General features: G+C 36.6%; 1 protein-coding gene across 1 annotated transcript; it reads left to right on the plus strand.

Moving 5' to 3' along the window:
- The first annotated feature begins 702 nt into the window (after nt 1-702).
- On the plus strand, nt 703-19,848 carry LOC149300878 (HMG box transcription factor BBX-like). Its single transcript, XM_089484461.1, has 13 exons — nt 703-864; nt 4,231-4,473; nt 5,797-5,995; nt 7,872-7,937; nt 8,849-8,931; nt 9,519-9,599; nt 11,259-11,339; nt 13,558-14,392; nt 14,666-14,801; nt 15,056-15,201; nt 17,007-17,096; nt 18,503-18,692; nt 19,764-19,848. Exons 1-13 carry the CDS (start codon nt 703-705, stop codon nt 19,846-19,848), a joined length of 2,397 nt encoding a protein of 798 aa, XP_089340587.1.
- Nucleotides 19,849-22,574: the final 2,726 nt, after the last annotated feature.

Here is a 22,574-nt window from a genome sequence, read left to right on the forward strand (position 1 = left end):
ACCCTCTTCTCCTAAAGGGTAGTATTTGTAATACTTCTGACATGGTTGATTGGGGGCCGTGATGTCATTACACAATGACATCACTGAGCTCGCTGTATTTTTTTAAATTTATTTTCTTTTTCACTTTTATTGATTCATTAAAAATGTTTTTTTTCTTTTGTTTACTTTTTCCCTTTGTGGAAAGAAGAAGAAGAAACATTGTTCTGTTCCCGCATTCTCTAGAGCCCTAACATTGCTGATCGCAATGAGCAGAATCAGCCAGCGGGGGGGGGTTCTTCAATGCCAGCAGCGTTCCCTCCAAAAAGCTTACTGTGGGTGTTATTAGTGACAAATACAGGAAAGAAATACACGTTTGGGTATTCCTCATGTAACAGTTTATCGGTGCGATAAACTAGAGATGCTGGCTTCTGCTGACAATGTAGTCCAGGCTGTCAATATACAACCTGATCTCCCACGCATTAAAAATGCATGAAGTACAGGTACATCCTAAATGTAATCTTGCCACAACTTTTGTGAAGACACATCTATAAGGTAATAAATAGGTTAAAACGCCACACAGAACAAATTCAATATCAGTAAATCTTCTAGCAGTGTTATATTATATTATTTTTCTTCAGATGTGGGACAACCATAGTTCTAGATGTTTTATGTTTGTTGAACTTTGAAACACCAACATACTTCTTTGTTATATAGACCACAGTAATGAAAGGCAGTACCAGAAATAAAGATCATTCTACTGAAGGAGAAGGAACTGGAAAACGACCAAAGAGAAAGTGCCTGCAGTGGCACCCACTTCTCGCAAACAAAATTTTAGACTTTTCTGAGGAAGACGAGGAAGAGGAGGATGAGGAAGATGTTGATAAAGTAAGTGTTTGCGTGTTAAACAACTCAATGGTTAACCTCTAGCACATTGCCATTTGTATCCTCACATGTTCTTTTGAAATATTGTGTTAGGATCTAATTGTAATTACGGTACATTTAATGAAAGTTACAATATTTAGTGGACATTGAGAACACTACTATGTCCTGTACCTTTCAGGTGTTATCAACTATTCACATGCTTTATAAAAGGCCCTCTCAGCCTTTCTACTTTCCTTTCTTAATAGCTTCTCTATAACTTGTTTCACTCCTTTTCTTTCCCTATTTTCTTTATCTTTAATCTTTCGTATTTCTCCTCTCTTTTCTCTCTGCTAAACCTAACATATTTTAATGTTGGGTAAATAGAAAATGCCTGAACTCTTTGGAACAACATTTTGATTTGTTCTTCGTTCATAAGAATAGAATTATCCCTTCTAATTACATATGTATTGAAATTATCCGTCTGTAAGGTTCCAATGATTGCATTGTTTAGCTGCATTTGTAGAGCTTTAGTATCCATTATGTGCTCCCAAAGTAAAGGACCATAATTACCGTATTTGCTCGATTATAAGACGACCCTGATTATAAGACGACCCCCCAAAATCTGAATATTAACTTAGGAAAAAAGAAAAAGCCTGAATATAAGACGACCCTAAAGGAAAAAAGTTTTACCAGTAAATGTTAATTCATGTAAACTATTTTTTTTAATAAAAGCTATGATTGAGAAAAATATTTTTTTGTTTTTATTTCTTGTATTTTCCAGCCTGTCCCCCAGTTACGCACATCTGCCCCCAGGCTTGCCACACCAATATGGCACTGTGGCCCATGATATGCCTTTTAACCCTCTATATGCCACTGTGCCCCATGGTATGCCTTTTGACCCCCTATATGCCACTCTGCCTCCAGAAATGCCTTATACCCCTATATCCCATTCTGGCATTTAGGGGGTTAAAATGCATATTATGGGGCAGAGTGGCATATAGGGAGGTATAAGGCATTTCAGGAGGCAGAGTGGCATTAAGGGAGTTAAAAGGCATTGTATAGAGCACTCTGCCTCCAGAAATGCCTTATACCCCTATATGCCACTCTGGCATTTAGGGGGTTAAAAGGCATATTATGGGGCAGAGTGGCATATAGGGAGGTATAAGGCATTTCAGGAGGCAGAGTGCTCTATTAAATGCCCCCTTAACGCCACTCCAGAAATGCCCTATGCCCCCATTTAACTAACACACACACACACTCTCTCCCCCCCCTCCCCTCTCCTCTCTCCTCTCTCCCCTCTCTCCCCTCTCAGCCCTCTCTTACCGGTGCTTCCAGCCGGGGCAGCGGGTTGACGTCGCCTTCTGCTGCAGCCGGAAGGAGGTGGAGTTGGCAGCGGGGGTTTGTATGCGTCCGTCGCGTATACTTTCCCCGGCTGTCAGAGATCAGAGATCTCTGACAGTCGGGGAAGGTCTACGCGACGGACGCAGACAACCCCCGCTGCTAGCCACACCTCCTTCCGGCTGCAGCGGACGTTGTCTACGCGGATCGCGTAGACGTCAACCCGCTGCCCCGGCAATACAGCAGGAAGCACCGGTAAGTGTGTATGATGGGGGGGGGTGAGACAGGAGGATCCAGGTCCCCTGCAGCGGTGCGGGGGATCTGGATCTTAGTCTCCTAATCAGACTCTATTTGAGGTCTGATTAGAAGACGACCCCGATTAGAAGACGAGGGGTATTTTTCAGAGCATTTGCTCTGAAAAAAACCTCGTCTTATAATCGAGCAAATACGGTAGTTGGACTTACAAACATAGATGTACATGAATCTGGGATTACTGTAACACTTAAAACATTTATAAAAATATCTAGAAAAATTTACAACAGGTCACTTAAAAATGGAGAGTGGATAGAAATACCTTTATTGCGAAAAGTTAAAATATAAGTATCATATCATATATAAAAAAATATATGATAATATTCAATGATTAAATGAATTGCGCTAAAATACTTTCTGATATAATGTAACCGATTGAGTTCCAGCAACTTCCAGAAATAGAAAGTGTTGCTATGGACACGTAAACGGTTACCTTTTGGCATCTCTTAGTAATGCCCTGAAGTTTCTTTTTCCAGTTCCACAAAGATTCAAAAACTGAGTGTTGCTGCGCTGTTATCATTAAGTTGTTGATGTGGCTATAACAATTCTTCATTATTCACTGTCATTGCAGTAAAAAGGCTATCAAGGACAGTTATAATATTTAAAGTGTATCTCTTCAGATACTTTACTTCAGATTACTTTACTTTATTGATGTTTATTTTAAAGAGACAGTCACAAAGGTATGTCTTTACCATTACATTAATGTACCTCTTAAAAATAAACCTCTCTGTTTATTGCCCCATAAGCAAATACCCTGTAATTGGACATGTAGACTTCCATAGATATTACAGTTATGGTATAAGGGATGCCAACATTATTGGCGTTTTGAAAAAGTGATTTAAAAACATGGTATCTTATACCTCCATGTCTTACAGTTAGTGATTATGCATTACAGAGTTTTAGTTCAGTTTGTGATGTGATTAATGAGGAGGGATCAACAAAAAAGGTTCTGATTTTCTTCTGACGATTAAAAAGGGTAAAGAGGATTTGTGCAAAGGCAACGTATTGATTTAAATAAATCACTTTAAATTGAGGGTCAGGCTTATAACATGTAAAATATTTTTACAAGTGGAAGTAAAATCAACTTGTGGACTAAGTTAACTTTACAAACAAATTATGTTCCGTGCCAACGTTAACACTGATAAAAGTTATTTATATCCTTTATACGAAGAGCGGTTTTATCCAGTGGGCAATACTGGTATTTGCTCAGACCGACCCATACTATCTGTAATGGACTATTAGCTGTCTAGAAGCTTACGTGCAACTTGGTTTTAAACTTAACTTAGTATTGTAGTGATTAGAGAAGAGAAGGACATTCTTCAGCCATGTCTTTTCTTTGTACCTTAGTGTTAGTTGTGTGAAGTTGCATCAACTCACTTGATCACTAAGCTTGATGATCACGACGATCTTATGACCTGGAAAGAAGGCTATCTTCTCCTGTGGTGTGCATCACAAGCAAGGAAGTCTTCTATACTATAAACCAGTGGATGGCAGTGGATGCTGCAGCACTTTGTCTATGATTTTTATGTCATCACAGTAGTAATTAAAACCCACTGTTTTCATGATAGCACGTGAATTGTGTTTTGATCTTTCCAATATGAAACAATTTTACATCTGATTATATTTCCATCTAAATGGCAAACCTTGGTCATATTTTCTGTCTGCTCTCACCTACTACATCTGAATGATGAAATATTTGACCTTACGTCTGATTAAAATAGTTTTTTTATTTCTCTGAAGGTCCAATTTGTAGATGCTGATAGTCTAGAACAGGATGTTGATGAAGCAGAAGACAACGAATCACCTGAACAAAGAGCTCGCAGGCCGATGAATGCTTTCTTGTTATTCTGTAAGCGTCATCGCTCTCTAGTACGTCAGGAGCATCCTCGTTTGGATAACCGCGGTGCTACAAAAATATTGGCAGACTGGTGGGCTTTTCTGGATCCTAATGAAAAGCAGAAATATACTGATATGGCAAAAGAGGTTTGTCAGTTTATATGTACAAAAACATGCAATCCTTTCCAGAATTTAAGAAATGAAAGTGGCATGTGTGCTTGTGTAGCTGTGTTGGAGAAGACTTTGGTTCTCCTCTGTCCTTAGTTCCTATTTTAAACTACAGTTTTCCTGCAGAAAATAATCTTAAAAAAAAAAGTAAAAGCTTATTTTCTCTTAACGCATAAGAAACTTGTTTTTAATTAACAAATCAAGTGCTGTATAATATCAAATACAGAAAGGAACTCTTTCATGCAATGTGTGTGTTGACATTTATTTTCTTTTTTCTAATTTTATTTATGAATTTCTGGGTGTGTTTTGATTTAGAAGATAATTCACAATGTGACAAGGATGTTTTATATAAATAGAGATTGTATGGTGTTTGTAAATGCTAAGATTAGATTCCTGGCATTCTTTTCTTAGTTTTAGATGTTTCAGTATTGTTTTTTTTTTATTTTTATTTCTTGCTAGTCATAGGCTAGACATCATCATCCTTTATAAATGATATGGGCATATTGATTGTGTGTACCAGTTATCATAGCCGTCACTAAAATCAAGTGTTAATGCCATCTTTAGGAAATGCCACCAACACATCAAGTAGCTGGATATAGCCATTTTAGCTTGCTTACATGTAGGCTCTTTTACTTAAAAATCTGTAACACATTTTCCTAAATCGAACATTTCACTGTTCAGCTCACTAATTAAGCCTACATAATGGTGTTTACAGATTAAAATAAGAAATACATACCTGTTAGAAATGCTCATGATGGAAGTAATTGTATCTTCATGTCCTCATGATCTGTATTATTATTCCTCTGTTTTTGTTGGTTGTTTATTGGTCCTGGTAGCCTATGTAAAGGTACAAGACATGTTAATGTAAACACCCTTCAGTTATTAAGCGGCTATCCTTGCCACTTTTGGACCAGGGTAAAGAAAACACTTAGTTATCCATCCTACACTCTAGGGTTTTGCAGGCGAGTTGCAATTTCAACAAATTATCTTCATTGTTCATTATAAATTACCAAATCTGGCATGCTTCTCCTGTGAGAATGAGTGTGGTGAATCCACGTAATGTATAGTTTTGGTATGACTCAAACCTGCTTTAAAACACTTTTTTACATTATCTGTTATTTTCCTGTGGGTGGCCAATGACGTTTTCTGAATATACATCTGAGTGTTTATAGAATTGATGGGTCACTGTTCCTCCCCAGTTTATACTTTGTGCTATGTTTGTACTACTTACCTGACTTCAGTGTTTCTTTGCATACTATTGACCATTAATTCTTACGTTGTTTTTTTTTTTCTTCTTTCAAGTATAAGGATGCTTTTATGAAAGCAAATCCAGGCTATAAGTGGTGTCCTACAACTAACAAACCAGTAAAGCCTCCATCACCAAATGTTGCAACCAGGAAAAAAATATGGCCGTACCCTCCAGAAGCTGTCAAAGAACTTCCAAGTCCCAAGAATGTGTCAAAAGGAGATGAAATGCCTCAGCTTAATTTTGGCATTGCAGGTGAGTTAATTCAATGGTGGTCTTTGACAAGAAAATGCTTTGTCCGGTTGTAATAATAGTTGCCAATGGAGTAATACGTGTGTAGAAGTTTGATGCTGGTGTGTTTTAGTTACACAAATATAACTTACATTTATTTTAACTATTATTTTATGTGTATTTGTTTTGCCACTGACACGTTATAAAGATACGCTGCTTAAAAGAATAGAAAATAATTAAAGGTAGTTTGAGAAGTGATTATTGTACTCTAATTTTTTCGTTTACTTTAACAAGTGTATTTGACTTGCAATATTAAAGAATGGATGTCCGATTGTTACGACTAGAGAACATTAGTGATGTGAGTGCATCATATTCATTTTAACAAGCATTTCAGAGCTGGTAAATTGCTTACAATCATAAATTGTTTCAGTAGAAGCACAGGATAATTACTTTGTAAGTAACCACTTTAGGTGGTCCATGCAGTGGTTATTTGCTAGTGTTATTAATGGTCAGTTTACCTATTTTAAGTATCCAAATGTATCCAAAACATTTAATCATAATGCTTCTCAACTGTCATTCCACAAATGTTATTTGTATACTGTATAAGTATATTTACAACATGAAGTATATTATACTCTCTTCAGCAATGTTAATAGGATATAAACAGTGCGTTAAGACAAATTATGTAGTTCTTTCTTCTACGGTTTCTTGAAGGGCAACCCTGCAGACCCATGAGCTAAAACTCCAACTTCAAAAGCGGCTAGAAGTAAATTGTAAATTGTTGTGCTAATGGTTACTGACAGTACACACAATAGACTCCTTTCAGTAGAGCCAAGGCATCAGTATAATATAGTATAGAATAATATATTTCTGCTTAAATCACCATGTTATTCTTTAAAAATAGAACTCATTCTTCTTTGAGGTTCCTTTTGGCGAGTTTCTATACACAGGGGTAATATACTTTTTTTGTCTTTACATCCATTTCTGTGGTGATGTTTTGATTGGTAGTATTACAAATACCACATTGTATGTAATGCTCTTTATTACATCCTTTAACCTCCCGTATGATTCTCAGCAAATAGTATCTGAATATCTGAACAGCACATGGATATTTTGTATAAAGGTGATCGTGGTGCAAAACAGTAAGACTGTAAGCTTGTTTGAGCAGGGCCCTCCTCACCTGTTGTCTCTGTTAGTCAATTTGTTATATTACATGCTACTTGTTATGTCCTGTCTACCCATTGTACAGCGCTACGGAATTAGATGGCGCTATATAAAACAATAAATAATAATCCCGAATAGACTATTCCACCACTATATTGATGGCAACAGACACAGCACCAGACTCACTTTCTAAATATATTAACACAATTGAATTTACCAAACACCTTGCAGAGGTTCATTTTATAGCGTATTATTATTATTAATGCCTACATGGAAGCATGGAAAAGCATAGTGAAATAGTATGTATTGATGTACATAAATCCTAAATAACAGTAATGGACATATAAATTAAAGCAAAGATTCACGTACATGATTTCTATTGGTGTTTTTTTTTCATGTATCTACTCCTGTGAAGCTAGATTATAAACCTTCTATGGTGGCTTCTCAAGCATCTCACACCTCCTTAATAGTCTGGAGCTGGCATGGAAAGTAGGTACTGTAGTGTTCACCATGATATTCATGTGAACGAAACATAATTACACAGCTTTAATAACAGTAAAATGGAATCTGAATGGATGTATGCTCACAGCTTGGCATGGTTGACAAAAATGCATAAATAATTTGGTGTAAAGGTGACAAAGCTAAAATCATATTGGTAGAAAGCATCAGTTCATTATGTTGTACATTTTTAACATGCGTCTTTAGATACCAGATTTTTTCTTCTTTTGTTCCCAAGATCCAACACAGATGGGTGGACTCAGTATGCTGCTTCTAGCAGGTGAACATGCTTTGACTGCACAGGGGGATCACGCTTTGGCGGAACACATAAAAAGTTCAGTGACAGAGGTAAGCCAGACTGTTCTTTTATCAAAGCTGTATTGATTAGGTCAGTAGTGAGATGTTACTGTGCTGAGAACATGGATAGGTCTCGGAATACACAACAGTTTTGAGAAGCTGTACATCTCAGGTGCCAATTAAATAAAATCAGCTTACAGATTGTGTTAAATAAATAAGGAAAAGTATAGTTATAAAAGGTAGGTTTTAGTGCCTGTGAGAAAAAAGTACTAATGTATGCTCTTCAATTACTTTCACTCTGAAATACAATAAAAAAAATCTACAAAAATGTCAACTAGCGCAAGTATAAAATGAAAATATGAAATCCTTTATATAGGCAGCAGTAATCCTTCAAATATTACATTTTTCATTTCCTGAAGTTTAGCGTGTTACTGTTTTTCAAGACTTTTTCTTATAACAATTGTAGAGAGAAATTGAAGCTAAATTGACACTAATCATCAAGAGGAAATACATTAGATTTTGTGCAATACTAATAAACCAAGAGGCCCATTTTCACAAAAAAAACAGACGGTTTTTCCAATTGAGGACATGTCTAAGTTAATTAACCTTGTTACATCACTGATTGAATGAGAAGGACTAAATAGAAGTCATCGCAGGAAAGGGAAATATTTTCAGATCTGTCGTAAAATAACATCTAAAGACAAACTGTTACATTTGTCTATTTATGTAAAAAGACTACAATTGAGAAAATGGATTTATGAAAAAAGGAAATCTCTTACGCATTGTTCTAATCGAGAACAGTTCCGTTAAAAGAGTCCTCGGGAAAACCCCTTGTGGAACACACATTCTCATTATTGGTAGTTTGTAAATTCTGTTGGGGGGTACATCTACACTGACTTTGTTTTACCCCCTTTTAACAGGTATCTTCCAGTGTTTGCAAGTCAAAGGATTCAGACTCTTCCCCACCCAGCAGAAATTCTGAATTATTTCAGTTTGCCGAAGTATGTTCATTTATAAATTTACAAGCACATGGCGAATATGTCTTTGTTGATACCTGGACTATAATTCAAAAAGGCAGTGATAGCCAACAATAAATGCATGTATGTTAGAGTGACTAGAAACACAGGAAAAAGTATGTTATAGCTACTTGGTGCAAATTAACAGGATGTGCTTGAAAGTAAGTGTAAGCAGTACCGGCTTACCCAAAACATGTTAAAAATTGCACATGTGGCCAATTGATGTTATAAAATATTCTTGTACATAATAGTAATGTAAGTATTTAGTGTAATTTATTTCTGCTATTCAAAAATCCAGCTATAAATAAAGTGTGAGCACAGCATATAAAAATTATTAAATATAGCCTAGAATAACTTTCTGGACCTGTTCAAAACTAGAATATACTTATCTGAATAATGTGTAATGCAAAACTTTTTCTTAACTATTCTTCACTTTCATCTTAAAATACAGTGAGATTGGCAAACATGAAATTCACATATCTGTAAAATGTATTTTTGTATTGTTTTTGTTTCATTTCCTTTAGTAGCCATTCTGTCTTTCACAGTTATTGATGATTATGTATTACTTTAAGATTTCTTCCAGTACATCACATTCAGATGTCCCGACACCTGCTAAGCGATGTGAGAAGTCAGCACTGTTCCAGTTTGCTGAGGTACAGAACATTGTGAACTAAAAGTGATAGAGGGTAATGTAGGTTATTGGAAAACGCCAATGCACAGAAATGAAGATCAAAATGGCACATATTGCAAAAAAATTAAAAACATTTAGTAACAACATTCAACAACTTCCAAGTGTGAATCAGTATTTTTCACACAGATAGGATGGCGTAATTTAATGGTGCTCATTCGTTACATACATAATACATTTATATAGTGACAGCAGAATACCAAATAAAAAATGATTTAACAATAACATGAACACAAGTTGGAACATATTGGCTCAGGAAATGAAGAGGACCCTGCCCTTGCACACTTACATTTTTTCTACCACAAATGTTACCTTGTCTTGGATATCCTACACCTATATGTATGAATATGTGTTTGCTAGCAAGATTTTGTGCTTTTGGCAAGGACATGATGATACTGGGTTTGTGGCAAAATGTGTTGGGGCTATGCAAACACGCACTCAGATCTGTGCATTAGTAGGCAGCCAGTGCATAAATTAAAAACTATTATTGTAGGGTTTCTTGGCCGCTTCCAAACGTGTCAGAACAAAATAAGTCATGGTCATGTTTTCACAGATCTATGATGCTACTGGGTTTCTGAATGAAGCTAACACTAACACCATAGAGTAACAGACACATGCTAATGTTTTATGCTCGCAAACACCTTACAGTAACACATGCACGCTAACATTCTACACTCATGTACACATATGCTAACACCATACACTATTACACACACTCATGCTAATGCCAACATGCACACTATAAATATATATATATATATATATATATATATATATATATTAAATTACACATTCTAACACTATGCAAACATACACACCGAATCTGGCACTACAGTACAGTAGACATACTGACTCTGACACTACAGTATACACGCACACTCACATACTGACTCCGGCTCATACATATTACACACATACACACTGACACTGTAAGTATACACTCGTTTACACTCACATTCACTACTACCCCTCTCACCTCGTGGAGACCTGCAATGCCAATCTTCTGTCGTCGTAAATCCTGCACATCAAAGCGCCCAGCAGGCTCACATAACATGCATTACGTGACCCCACTAGGTGCCTCCCAGTAGTAGCTTCATGCCCCCCCACAGGAAAGCGTAGAGTGTCGGATTCAATATGGCCACTTTTTACCCACTTGTTCCCCAAAACCATGAGTGCCCAGGGTTTGTGGAGCCCTAAAGTGAATGAAACGCTAGTTAGATTTTACTAGAATAAAAATCCAAACATGACTGTCTCTTTAGCATGCGGCATATAATTGGAAATGGACCCTTCATCTATTTTAGTATGCAGTCAACAGCATCAGAATGATAAGGCTGTATCCTGTAAACATCACTTTAATAATCCATTGTGCGTTATATTTACTTAATAATGAAATGAACATCACAACTAGGGGGTGTATCTTCAGCAGGGTATATTTGACAATGGAGAGTGGCAGTTTACTACACTGGGAACCATTCCTTTTTAAACCTCTATATAAATATTATAGGCATTTACTGTATCATCTTTTGTATTTCCAGCAACAGCTGAGGAACAACTATTTATCTTCTATATGACTGTTGATGAAATGTAATGTTGTGTTACTAATTTTGCTTGTTCTTTTATCCAGATATCTTCAAATACTTCACAAATTGACAGTCTAGAACCCTCGAAACGTTGTGGGAAATCTGCCCTTTTCCATTTAGCAGAGGTAACCTAATGGTGTTAAGATACACTATCCATCATGTTTATTGAACCCTATATAACAGAGCCTTAAATAAATAACTGCATTATCAGCTTTGTAGGTTAACAAATAATGGTAATTGATCATATTTGTTGTCATTGTGGTGTGTCTGCCATTTGTCAACTGGTGCAATACATTAATTTATTAATTGAATTATAAGGATACTGCAGTCAACATGATTTTTTAATTCAGGAGTAAGATAAGGCAATACACAGGGTATGGAATTCTTTTCAGTAAGGGCAGTAAACCTCTGGAATGCTTTTTTTTGTTAAGGAGATGTTTGTAGGTGGTGTGGATTCATTTAAGAGTAAATAAGACCCTTTTTTTGGAAAGAAGTCATTGATATATGTTATTATTTAAATGGTTCAATTTGTTTTCATGGCACTACTGTAGATTGCTTCCCGCTTTACAAATTAAATTAGAAGGAGCTTAAGGAGAGTATTTTTGTCTAATAAACTGATGCTTCTAAAAAAGTACGTGGACCACACTCTCCAGTTCATAATCATTTTATTTTTAATAAATAATTTTATTTTATTTAAATATTTATTGTTTATGAATTCTTCAACATTTTCAGACTCAAAAAAGAGCAGATATTCCAGTAATATATTCACTGGTTCTCCATGTCACTGTGCTACCTCATAAAAAGTGGTGCAGTAAATGTTTAAAGGGCCACTCCAACCATCAAATGCACTTTACTGCATCAGATAGCTGCGTGGTCCCTATTTAAATTTTCATGTGGTTAATTTTGCAAATGTATAGGCGGATTCTGAATGCTTTTCCTTGCACATGATCTCCTTGCACCTCCAGTGAGATCCAGAACTGGCTGTGGTAAATGCTGACTGAAGGGGTCTGTTTAGATCCCAGCGCGCATATGTAAAGGTCTCCGATTGATTTTCAAGGGATCACTATCCTGCCACTGATTGACAGCCTTAATCAGCCAGTCAGTGGCAAGAAATATTAGATCATGGAGGTAGATGCCTGCAAACATGATTGATTTTTTTTTTTTTTTTTCGTTTTGGAAGAATGCATATTAAAGTACTCTTAAGAGTTAACTCATAGGTTTGCAACATTGCCAGGAAAATATCACTTCTAAATAACCATTTCAAAAGAATTGTACTGTTTCGCTACAATGGTAAGAATAATATTAAGTGTATTGGCGGAAGTCCATGTTCAATTCCTTTTGAGGTGGGGTTTCCCCAGTTAAGAAGTGATACATTTATAGAATTAAGACATTATTCTTTGTTTTTGTGCAGCTTGGGGGGGGGGTTGCAGCAAGGTTAAAAATCTGTTTGCTTATGTGCAAAAGACAATATAACTCTGATAACTGAAAAAAACAGATATTGGTCATTAAAAAACTATACTATGCTTATTGAAATTACAAACGATAATGTATAGGTGGGTGTTGGGGTACTTGGGCTGAAAAGGTTTACATGCACAAGCAGTCTTTTATACATTTACTTTTCAGCATGTGAGCTCTGTATTGCATCTCTTATTCTGCTTCAGCTCCTGCAACAGCTCTTTGTAAAGGCTAATTTCACATTGCAATAGTAGAGTTAGCGCCCGCTTCACAGACTCTGACCTCACATCCTAGAGTAAAAACTGCTGATCTGCACACCTCGCAATCTGTGGGTGTAATAATAATAATAATAGTGAAATAAAGCAATGTTTGATTATTCCTGATTGGAGATGTGTCTATGGATTTTTGTTTCTTGGCATTATTGCGTTAGTTTTATTTTAGTTACAAGATGTTCTCTTATGTAGAAGAAGCGCTTGTTTGGGCAATTCGGCCACAGCTATGCTAAGCCCAGGCGTGCGAGTCTGGCAAGATGTTATAGGGTCCATGCATTATCTCTTTTAGTGTCATATTTATATATTATATTGTCATTTTATGTTTTATTATCAGCTTCATTTGTATGACTGTTGTTGTGTCTATTGATTTTGAGTGTAGATTTCATCAAACACATCACATTCCGATTCGCCCGCATCAACAAAGCAGTGTGGGACATCAGCATTGTTTCAGCTTGCAGAGGTATTAAAGGGAAATGATTATTCAAATAATATATTTTATGGTGTTTCATTGATAGAACTGAATTATTTATTGTAATTTACAATTTGTTTTATATATATATATATATTTTTTTTTTGTTTTATTTATTTATATATTTATATATCTTTATTTTTAAAGATGTGTGTGGCATCAGAAGCTGTGAAAATAGAAACTTCAGGAGATGTAAACACTGATACAATTATGGTGCAGAATCCACTATGCTTGAAAGAGACAAAGTCTGAAGCATCAGATTATGAAGTGATTTCCAGCAGCCTTAAAGATTATTCTCATGTTTGCAAAAAAAATGAGTATGGCCATGTCAAAGTTAAAAAAGAGAGCTCCGCTTCCACAAATCCTTCTGAAACAGAATTTCTAGGACTCCTGAAACGAGAAAAAAATAAAAAGAAGAAGAAAAAAAGCAAAATAGATCATGATGTTGGAGAGAAAATATCCCCAAAGAAGAGCTGTAAAAAAAGACAGTCATCTGAGTCAGACATTGAAAGTGTGATGTACACTATAGAGGCTGTTGCAAAAGGAGACTGGGGTGACGAAATGCCTTTGGTTTCACCCAGCAAAAAAGTCTGTTGTGGTACCAGTCCAAATCTTAATTTTTCAGACATTAAGCAAAAAAAGAAGAAACTGAAGTCAAAGGAAAAGAAAGTAGTAAAGGATAAATATGAAAAGTTCTCAGAGGCTGCCAAAGAGCTGGTGGTGCCTGAGCCTATAAATTGTGCTCCTGTTTTGAAAGAGTCTACTGACATGGCCCAAAACGTTAAAGACGAAGCACTTTCCCCTACAGAAGAGGTTCCTCCTGTGTGCTTGCCAGAAATACTCAAACCTGAGGATTGTTCAAGTAATAAAAAAATAGAGGCCTGTGGTTCAAGAAAGTCAGAAAGGTCCTGTAAAGGAGCACTTTACAAAACATTAGTGTCTGAAGGCATGCTGACCACTCTACGTGCCAATGTTGACAGAGGTAAGCAAGAAAAGGAAATGCGTACTTGGGAAGACACAGTGTTATCAAAACCATGACCATCCTATATTCTGTGAGGCTATATCCTAAGCTTCTGTTTAATACAGAACTGTATGTTAATCTCAGCATGTATCCTAGTCCATAGTAGTTTAGAAAATTCAATTTTCACCATGAGGTAGGTTTAAATGTGTTATTCACAATATTTAAAAACTGGTGAACAATTTTCACAGATGGCATTAGTATCGTTAGTCACCATTAATGTTTCTTTACATACAGGCAAACGAAATTCAGGAAAGGGTAACTCGTCAGATCATGAAGGCTGGAATGAAGATAGCTGGGGGTACAGTCAAACCGGACTAAGTGGGAGCAAAAAATTGAAAAAGGCAAAGCCCGCAGAAGAGTCAGCTGTTGGGTATGTTCTTTTCCCAGAGACAGTTTCTATTTAGGACTAGTGATATTTTGTTTACATTTCTTTGATTTGTTGCCTTGCACTAGGCAAAATGTACTCCATATTATTGCATGCATTAGTGTTAGCCTGCCTACAGTCCGAATTCACATAACTATTCAATTCACGTAATTATGCAGTTCACATAACTATGGAATTCACATAACTACAGCCTTGTTTATAATTATGTTCTTTCTGCGACATTCCTTTGTGGGTTTTAGACTAGCAAAACTGGAAGAGGAATTCGAAAAGAAGTTCAACAGCCTTCCACAGTACAGTCCTGTTACATTTGATCGCAAAAATGTGTCCGTTCCTAGAAAAAAGAAAAAGAGTGACAATGGACAAAATGATCAGAAAACAAACAAAGGTAGGTGCTGTGGTTAGCCTTCCTGCGTACAGAGTTAACTGTTCTGTTAGCCTTACTTTTTTCCTTAAAGCAAACCAATGTGCAATTAAATACTAAGCACATATCCTAACATGTGGTATACTTACTGTCAGTCAGCTCCAAAATTGCCACTGCAAATGTCATCCGGTAAGGCTCAGACACCCCTCCTTGGCATGTGCAGAATACACTTCCATCGATCTTAAAAGAAGTGCTTTTCTGCCCCTGATTGGCTGCTTCAAGCTTTCGTACAGTCTTAGATTGGGGTTTTAAAACAGTCTATAACAACAAAATCAGAACACCTTGTTCTGACATTTAATTTTAATTTATTTATTTTCACATATTCAAGACATCACCTTCCAGAGTAAATTAACCCAGTTTTGCGAGGCACTCCTCGTAATTCAAAAGAGTTCTCGTAATTATTTTAGTAGATCTTTTATGTGCTAACTCCAGTTCCAAAATATTGTTCTTATGGATCAGTGACCAATTCTATATTGCAGACTCCAGGAGAGGTTCTTTGTGTTGTGGCAAAATAAAATTTTTACAAGCTCATAAACAAATTTTTTCCCTAATTCTCAACTACTCTAACCACATGACCCAATGTATATTAAAATTACGTATAAAAACACTTAGCCCTTGGGGTCAGGCACAAATAAAAAAAAATATTTATCTTTTTTAAACCTGGGTTTTGAGTAGACTTGGGCACCAGGGAGGTCTTCGTGCTCGTCTTCGGCAAAAAAAAAAATCTTCATATTCCGTGAATATTCGCCCGTTCTGGCTTCTCCCATAGAGTCGCTTGTACAGACTTTTAAAATTCTAATGCAGCAACTGGTCCGACAGAGACCACTGGTCTCCCTGCTCTATCAGTTAAATGTCCGCACAAGCGACTTTATTGGTCGTTCGTACGGACTTTTAACTGTTGCGGCAGGGAGAACAGTGGTCAGGGTGCACCTGAAGGAGTTAAGGGGCCGTCCGAGTGAACCTATTGGTCGATTCCACGGCCCTTTAACCTACGTAAAAAGGCCGTGCCAGTGAGCCTATTAGTCACCTGCAGGGTGATGCCAGAGGAAGACCCTGCAGGTGACCAATAGGGTCACTCGCACTACCCATTAACCCCTGATGGCGAACCTACGGATTTCCGCTTCCGTCAACTCCTGCGATGCCGCGAAGATAAGGTAGGCTAGATGGGGAAGGGACCAGGGAGATTAGTAGACGAAGATGAAGACGATCACAAAGATTCTTTGTGTTGTGTGTCTTCGTCTACGTTTTACCGCCGCTGTCTTCTCTTCTTCATGTCTTCGCCCGAAGACGAATGCACAAGTCTAGTTTTGAGACACTTTCTTAGTTTTGGTGAGGAGAGAGACAAATACAGAACTTCCAAGGGCTGTCTTATCTGACCTTATCCATGCATGTGATTGGCTGCAGCAGCAGTCACATGCACAGAAGTGCAGGGGATTTGCTGTGGGTGACGTGGAACCAGTTTTTATGTCGTTGGTACATATTTTCATGATGTACGTGGTGCTTCATTGTTCGAGAAATGGATAAAATGACAGGGACGGGTCTTTTTGTGTTTTTAAGAAAATGGGTATAAAAAGTATTGTTAACGCAATTCACATAAAAGTGAATAAAGCCTTTTACATGCCAATGCTCACTTTTGCTTACCATCTCCCCATTCTTCAGTCCAGAGCCAGTCTCCAACAGTACTGTGTTCATACCATGCTATCATACCCTCATTAATCACACCTTAGCTTACTGAATTGACAATTCTGTGTTTCTTGTTGTTTTTTCAGGCACATTCCAGTCCCAGAAAAAGAATTTGTTTCACAAGATTGTAAGCAAATACAAAAATAAGAAAGACAAGCAAAGTATTTCGGATAAAGGTAGTATATTTATTATATTTATTAATGTATAGTAATTTGTATAGTTTAATTTTTTATTAACATTATACACTGACATGCGAGTGGGGGATGTCACAATAATCTCATTCTTACTCACCTTGATATTAAAATGCCTAATGTTCTGTTTCCCTGAAGTGCTATAGTGCCAGTACTGGTGTGATATAGGTCATCACAGCAGGCAGGAGATCTTTCTCTACCTTGGCATTTGTTGCCTACATGTCGGGTAAAGATCTGCCTTCACTAAATATTGTGCTTTCTATTTATTTGTTGCACTTTAATGATATGTCTGTGTATTACTTATTTTTATATGATATAGTTTATAAACATTGGTGTGGAAAGTGCTGCTTTTCACACATTTTCAGATGTGCTAGAAAATTGTTCACCTAGCTCTAGATATAATCTGGAACCCAGAGCAGAGTAGATCAGTTCAGTACAGACACAGGGCTTGGTTTCTTTAAATCCTTTTAGTTTTTATAAAGCCTTTTTATTTTAGTTGGCGAAAAGACATAACATTTGGAGTTGCCTATGCTCAAACAAGCAACAGATCAAACTAATTTTTTTATGTTTTAATATGTTTTTATAGCTGATGGTAGGATTTACTTTTTACAAGAAGCTGGTTCGCACCCATTTTTAAGAGGCTTAAGAAAAACTTCTGGCTTGACATGTTTTTGACTCGGTCTTTACAGGGATATTTTTATTCATACTTCATTTTCAACATTTTCAGTCCATGCAGACTGGATTTGGGTATTTTGTTCTAATGTTTTATTTGCTTCTATTACAAAAAATGTATTGTTATTGCACTTAAGAATGCATTCTATGGTAAAAATGTCCTATATGTGCATTGGGAAGTAACAGCATATTTTTTCAGCCATATTAGAAGATAAAACCACCAGAGACAGCTCCGGATACAGTAATTTTGCACCAGTTCCCAACATTCCGGAACCTATAGCCATTCAGGAACCTCTGGTTGGAAGCCAAAAACGAAAAGCGAGAAAAAATAAAATCACACATCTTGTTCGGCATGTGGAGGGTCAGTCTTCCACTGGAGTACAGGGTCTTGGTAAGATGGGGCATTGTTAATTAATGTCATATCTAAATCAAAGAAAACATATTTTAGTAGGTGCCTTACACAAATAGTTTACATTAAATATGAAGAAAATCAAGACTGTTGTTATGATTAGAATTTTAATAGCAACTATACGTTTAGTTGTGCTTAATAGTATAACATAAAGACATTAGATTACACTAAATTGTCAATAATTTTCTTTTGGTAAATTGTGATCTGGAAGATAATTTTACCCATCAGTGTGCTTTCAATGTGAATGATATTAATGTACGCTTGTAACATAACAGTCTATGGTGACAAGTGATGTTTATTCTTTATGTAGAAGAGCAAATTCTCTCTAACAATTGTCAAAAAAATGACAACAAAAATGACAATTGCGAAGGAGAACTCGTAATTCCAGGAGAAGAAGAGGTGGAGCAGAATCATAGTATTAGTCAAGATATGCCATCTGTATCTGCATTTTTTAGTCTGGCTGCTCTTGCTGAAGTAGCAGCAATGGAAAATATTCACAGGTTAGTATGTTTTTTTGTATTATTCTGCTGTTGACATGTGTAATCCAACTTGGCTACTGTTGCTAACTGGCAATGAGAGATAATTAAAATAATAAAATTAAGATGGATTAATCATGATGCCATGGAATCTAGCTTTATAACTGAAGTTCAACTGCTGCCATCATCTTAAAAACACTGACCGCACCTGTCCCATCCTTACACAAGATGCCACTAAGGCTCTTGTCCATGCCCTCATTATCGCCCGCCTTGATTATCGTAACTTTCTCTTAGCTGGTCTCCCTCATACCCGTCTTGACCTCTACAATTCACAATGAACACTGCTGACAGACTTATCATCCTCATCGCTTTACTAACACATCTCTCCTCTGCCAGTCTCTTAGTTGGCTGCCTGTACGCTTCAGGATTAATTTCAAAATCTTGACTTACATCTCAACACTCATCTCTAAATACACTTCTAACTGGTTTCTCCGCTCATCCAATAATCTCCTTTGGTCTTCTCCTCTGATTTCTAGCTCTCATGCATGCTTACACGACTTCTCAAGGGCTGCCCCTTTCCTCTGGAATGTCCTCCCCCAACCTATCCATCTTTCCTCCTGCCTCGGTCCTTTAAAAAATCCCTTAAGGCCACTTATTTAAGGGCGCCTACAACCTTACACGTTAACATCCTTCCCCCCATATTCCATTAGCTCACCTCTCCTAGTCCCTCTCCGGCAATACCTATACTTGTACTTATACTGGTCCATCCCTATAACTGGCACCGGCATAATACACCCTAACTCTGTCTAGATTGTAAACTCATTTCAGCAGGGCACTCTTCACCTGTTGTTTCTACGTGTCATCTTGCTATGTAATATACTAATCTGTAAAGTTAACTTTGGGAAAAGGTGTATTTGTGCAGTGAATAGTGAATTTTCCAAACACCACTAATTAACGCACCATAGCTACTCTTAGCAGAAACAAGCTGTTTTAGTTTTTGGTACATGAAAGCCTAGATTTGAAGCAATACCTTGATTTTGCCCAATGTGCACACATTGCCATTTTACAGCTTGCATACCTCATTTCTTTTTACAGAAATCCCAGGACCACACATCCTTGTGATGGACAGAAGAAAGAAATGCCCCAGTCAGCTGTGCTGATTTCCTGTGCTGACCAGTGAGGCTTCACCTTGTTGCAGAACATTTCTCAATATTTAAATATAAGTTTTCAGCCTTGTGAAGGCATATTTTTCCAAGAAATGGAAGACTAGAAAGGGGCGGCCAAGTGTGTTTTTTATATGGAGGACCCTGATTTAACTTGAAATTTAGCGCTTGGGCTTGTGAGTGGCCTGATGTATGGAGTAATCCTCGAGCTTGATTTGCTTTGAGGCTAACAAGTGGAATGACGATCGATGGCGTAGAAGAGGCTTGTACTGTGTCTCATTCAAGAGTCTCTTGTATGAATCAGAGCGCGATATTAGTTTCATAAAATAGCTATTCAAAAGAAGAAAAAAAACACTGATGCACTGCACTAGTTAATAGTTAATATTTTCAGTCATTTTGTACATTAAGTTCCAAATGGTTTATAAAATAGTTTATGCTTACATTTATATTGAGATTTAGTTTTAGAAAAACAAAAATTCCAGCAATGCCTAAGATATAGAGTCGGATGTACCATTCTTAGGGTTCTTGTGTGCCTAGGCTGCAGTCCTTATACTTCTGCACTTCCTTAATTCTTAATGGTTTGCTTCATTCTGTATTTATTAGAATTGTGGGAGCTTAATGCTGACATTTGTGTTATTCTAGCCCCTAAATTAATTTATCCTGCATATTTAGAGAATTAAGCTTATATCCACAACAGCCCATGATTCAAACAGACACCTGTAACTGTATTATAAACGTTGTTTTTGGTTTTCTAATAAGAAGCTTCCATTGCTGCAGAAGAAATGATATATTATTTTGAAGAAAACACTCAGTTGTATGCCTTAATAGACTGGTTACTGAGCTGCCAGGTGTTACAGTGAGAACTGGCATATTACTAAAAGCTACAATAGAGCTGGCGACAATATTGAACCTTTTCCAGGGGTATTAACTGGCTTTGCAAGGAGATTTTGTTCGTAAACCTTTGTGTTAGATGCTCATTGTTGTAATGCATCTCTTACTGAACTGTACATCTAAACAACCAAACTGTTGAAGGTTGTAAGAAGAATTGTAGATGGATACAAATAATCCAAGTATAGCTACTAGCCAGCTGACTCCAGGCTAACAAATATCCTAACTATGCACTAATCATCTGATGCAACTCAAAAAAGGAAAATGGAAGTCGTAACTCTACAATTACAATGTTGTCATGCTCACTTCTCCATTATTTACTCCAACTGTTCTACAGATGACTGTGGTATATGTGTTGTTGAAAAATGCAATAATATTTTTTTTCTCTTCTAGCTAAGAAAGGATATGTTGCTAGAGAATAGGTTATACTAACTAAAGCAAAACACACACATTTGATACGTGTGTGTGTGCAAGACTGAATAAAATGCAGCCATTCACATGAGCAAACATGTGCTGAAGATGCTTAGTAGCCATTTCAGTCCCCAAGGCATAACCTTTGTGAAGTTGCTAATGTCTCAACTTGAGGGCCAAAATACCTGTCAGTACCTCAATTAGCCTTCAGTCTTTGAAGCATTGTAAAAATGCATTTCAAATCAAAATAGGTCCATACTACGTTTTCTAATTCAATTACTTAATCTTCCCTTTGTAGTGCACTCAGGTATCTTACTTTACTTTGTCGGTGTTTATGTATATGTGTATGTATGTCTATACACATATATATATATATATATATATAATGAATATCTTGTGTACTTGCAAAGTGGTATAAGCCAAATAGCAACCTGTTTATTGAATTTCTGATACTATTGACCGTGTGATATTGCCCGATCAACAGTAACAGAAATATTTAGATCTTAGAGCAATAAAAATATTATCTCTAGCTCTCAACATCAGCTCTCAAAATCAAATACTCTTTGCTGGCAATCTTCCCTGTATTTTAAGAAAATTCACAGCGTTGACACCAGGCAAATTCTTGTCCCACTGTATACAATGTATGTACAGCTCAAGTGTCTCGAGAGTATAATCTTGAACCGATGCTCACTTGTACTGTGTTTTGCTTATGCTAAGGATAGACTAACAATTATAGCAATTCTGCAGGTAACACTGGTCATTAATACAATAGCCATAAAAAGGAATGTAAGAACCATCATATTAAAATGATGCCTTCACACTGCCAGTAATTGATGAAAAATGTGTTATATTAAGCATATGACTTGGACTCAAACCTAACTTACTTGATAAACATAATCTATAGATATATATATATATACTTAGCTACCTGTAGTTTTTCCAGCTCATATAATATGCCAGGATATAAAAGGCTTAATCTCAAAAGTGACATGTACTGAAAGCATCAAGAAATCAAATCATGTTAACAGGAAGAGAAATCTGCATCCCTTACTTGTGTGTCAACATTTGAATTAATAAAATTAGCTGAAATCCCAAAAAATCTACTAGTAGTTTACAGACCTAGTTTTGCCCATGCACCTTAATAGTGGTACAATATATTTCTCTATAGATTTCCCTTAGATATTTCTATTTTTGTGGATTGCCCTCGTAACATTTCAGTACTACCCCTTGATATTTCTGTACGACTATGGTACCTTTTTAAAAGGAAAGAAAATAAACCTTATTTTATATGTGAATTTAATGATGTACTTGATCTGCTTTCCTAAACCTCAGTGGCTTTCCCTTAGAGTAGTGGGGAAGATGGATCAATGTACTGCATAAGACTGTTTTCTGAGACCTTTTTGTAGATAATATGTAAAAATTAAGCTACTAGGAAAATTAGCAG

This window comes from Sceloporus occidentalis, unplaced genomic scaffold (genome assembly GCF_023333645.1).
Source record: "Sceloporus occidentalis isolate IW3139 unplaced genomic scaffold, rSceOcc1.0.p SCAF_22, whole genome shotgun sequence".
NCBI lineage: Eukaryota > Metazoa > Chordata > Lepidosauria > Squamata > Phrynosomatidae > Sceloporus > Sceloporus occidentalis.

What these genes read in the sequence shown, in the direction of transcription:
- LOC149300878 (XM_089484461.1), top strand. Translation starts at nt 703, where the DNA reads ATGAAAGGCAGTACCAGAAATAAAGATCATTCTACTGAAGGAGAAGGA. An exon ending in AATTATTTCAGTTTGCCGAA is followed by an intron (nt 8,932 to 9,518) that starts GTATGTTCATTT and finishes TATTACTTTAAG; the next exon opens with ATTTCTTCCAGTACATCACA. An exon ending in TGATCAGAAAACAAACAAAG is followed by an intron (nt 15,202 to 17,006) that starts GTAGGTGCTGTG and finishes TTGTTTTTTCAG; the next exon opens with GCACATTCCAGTCCCAGAAA.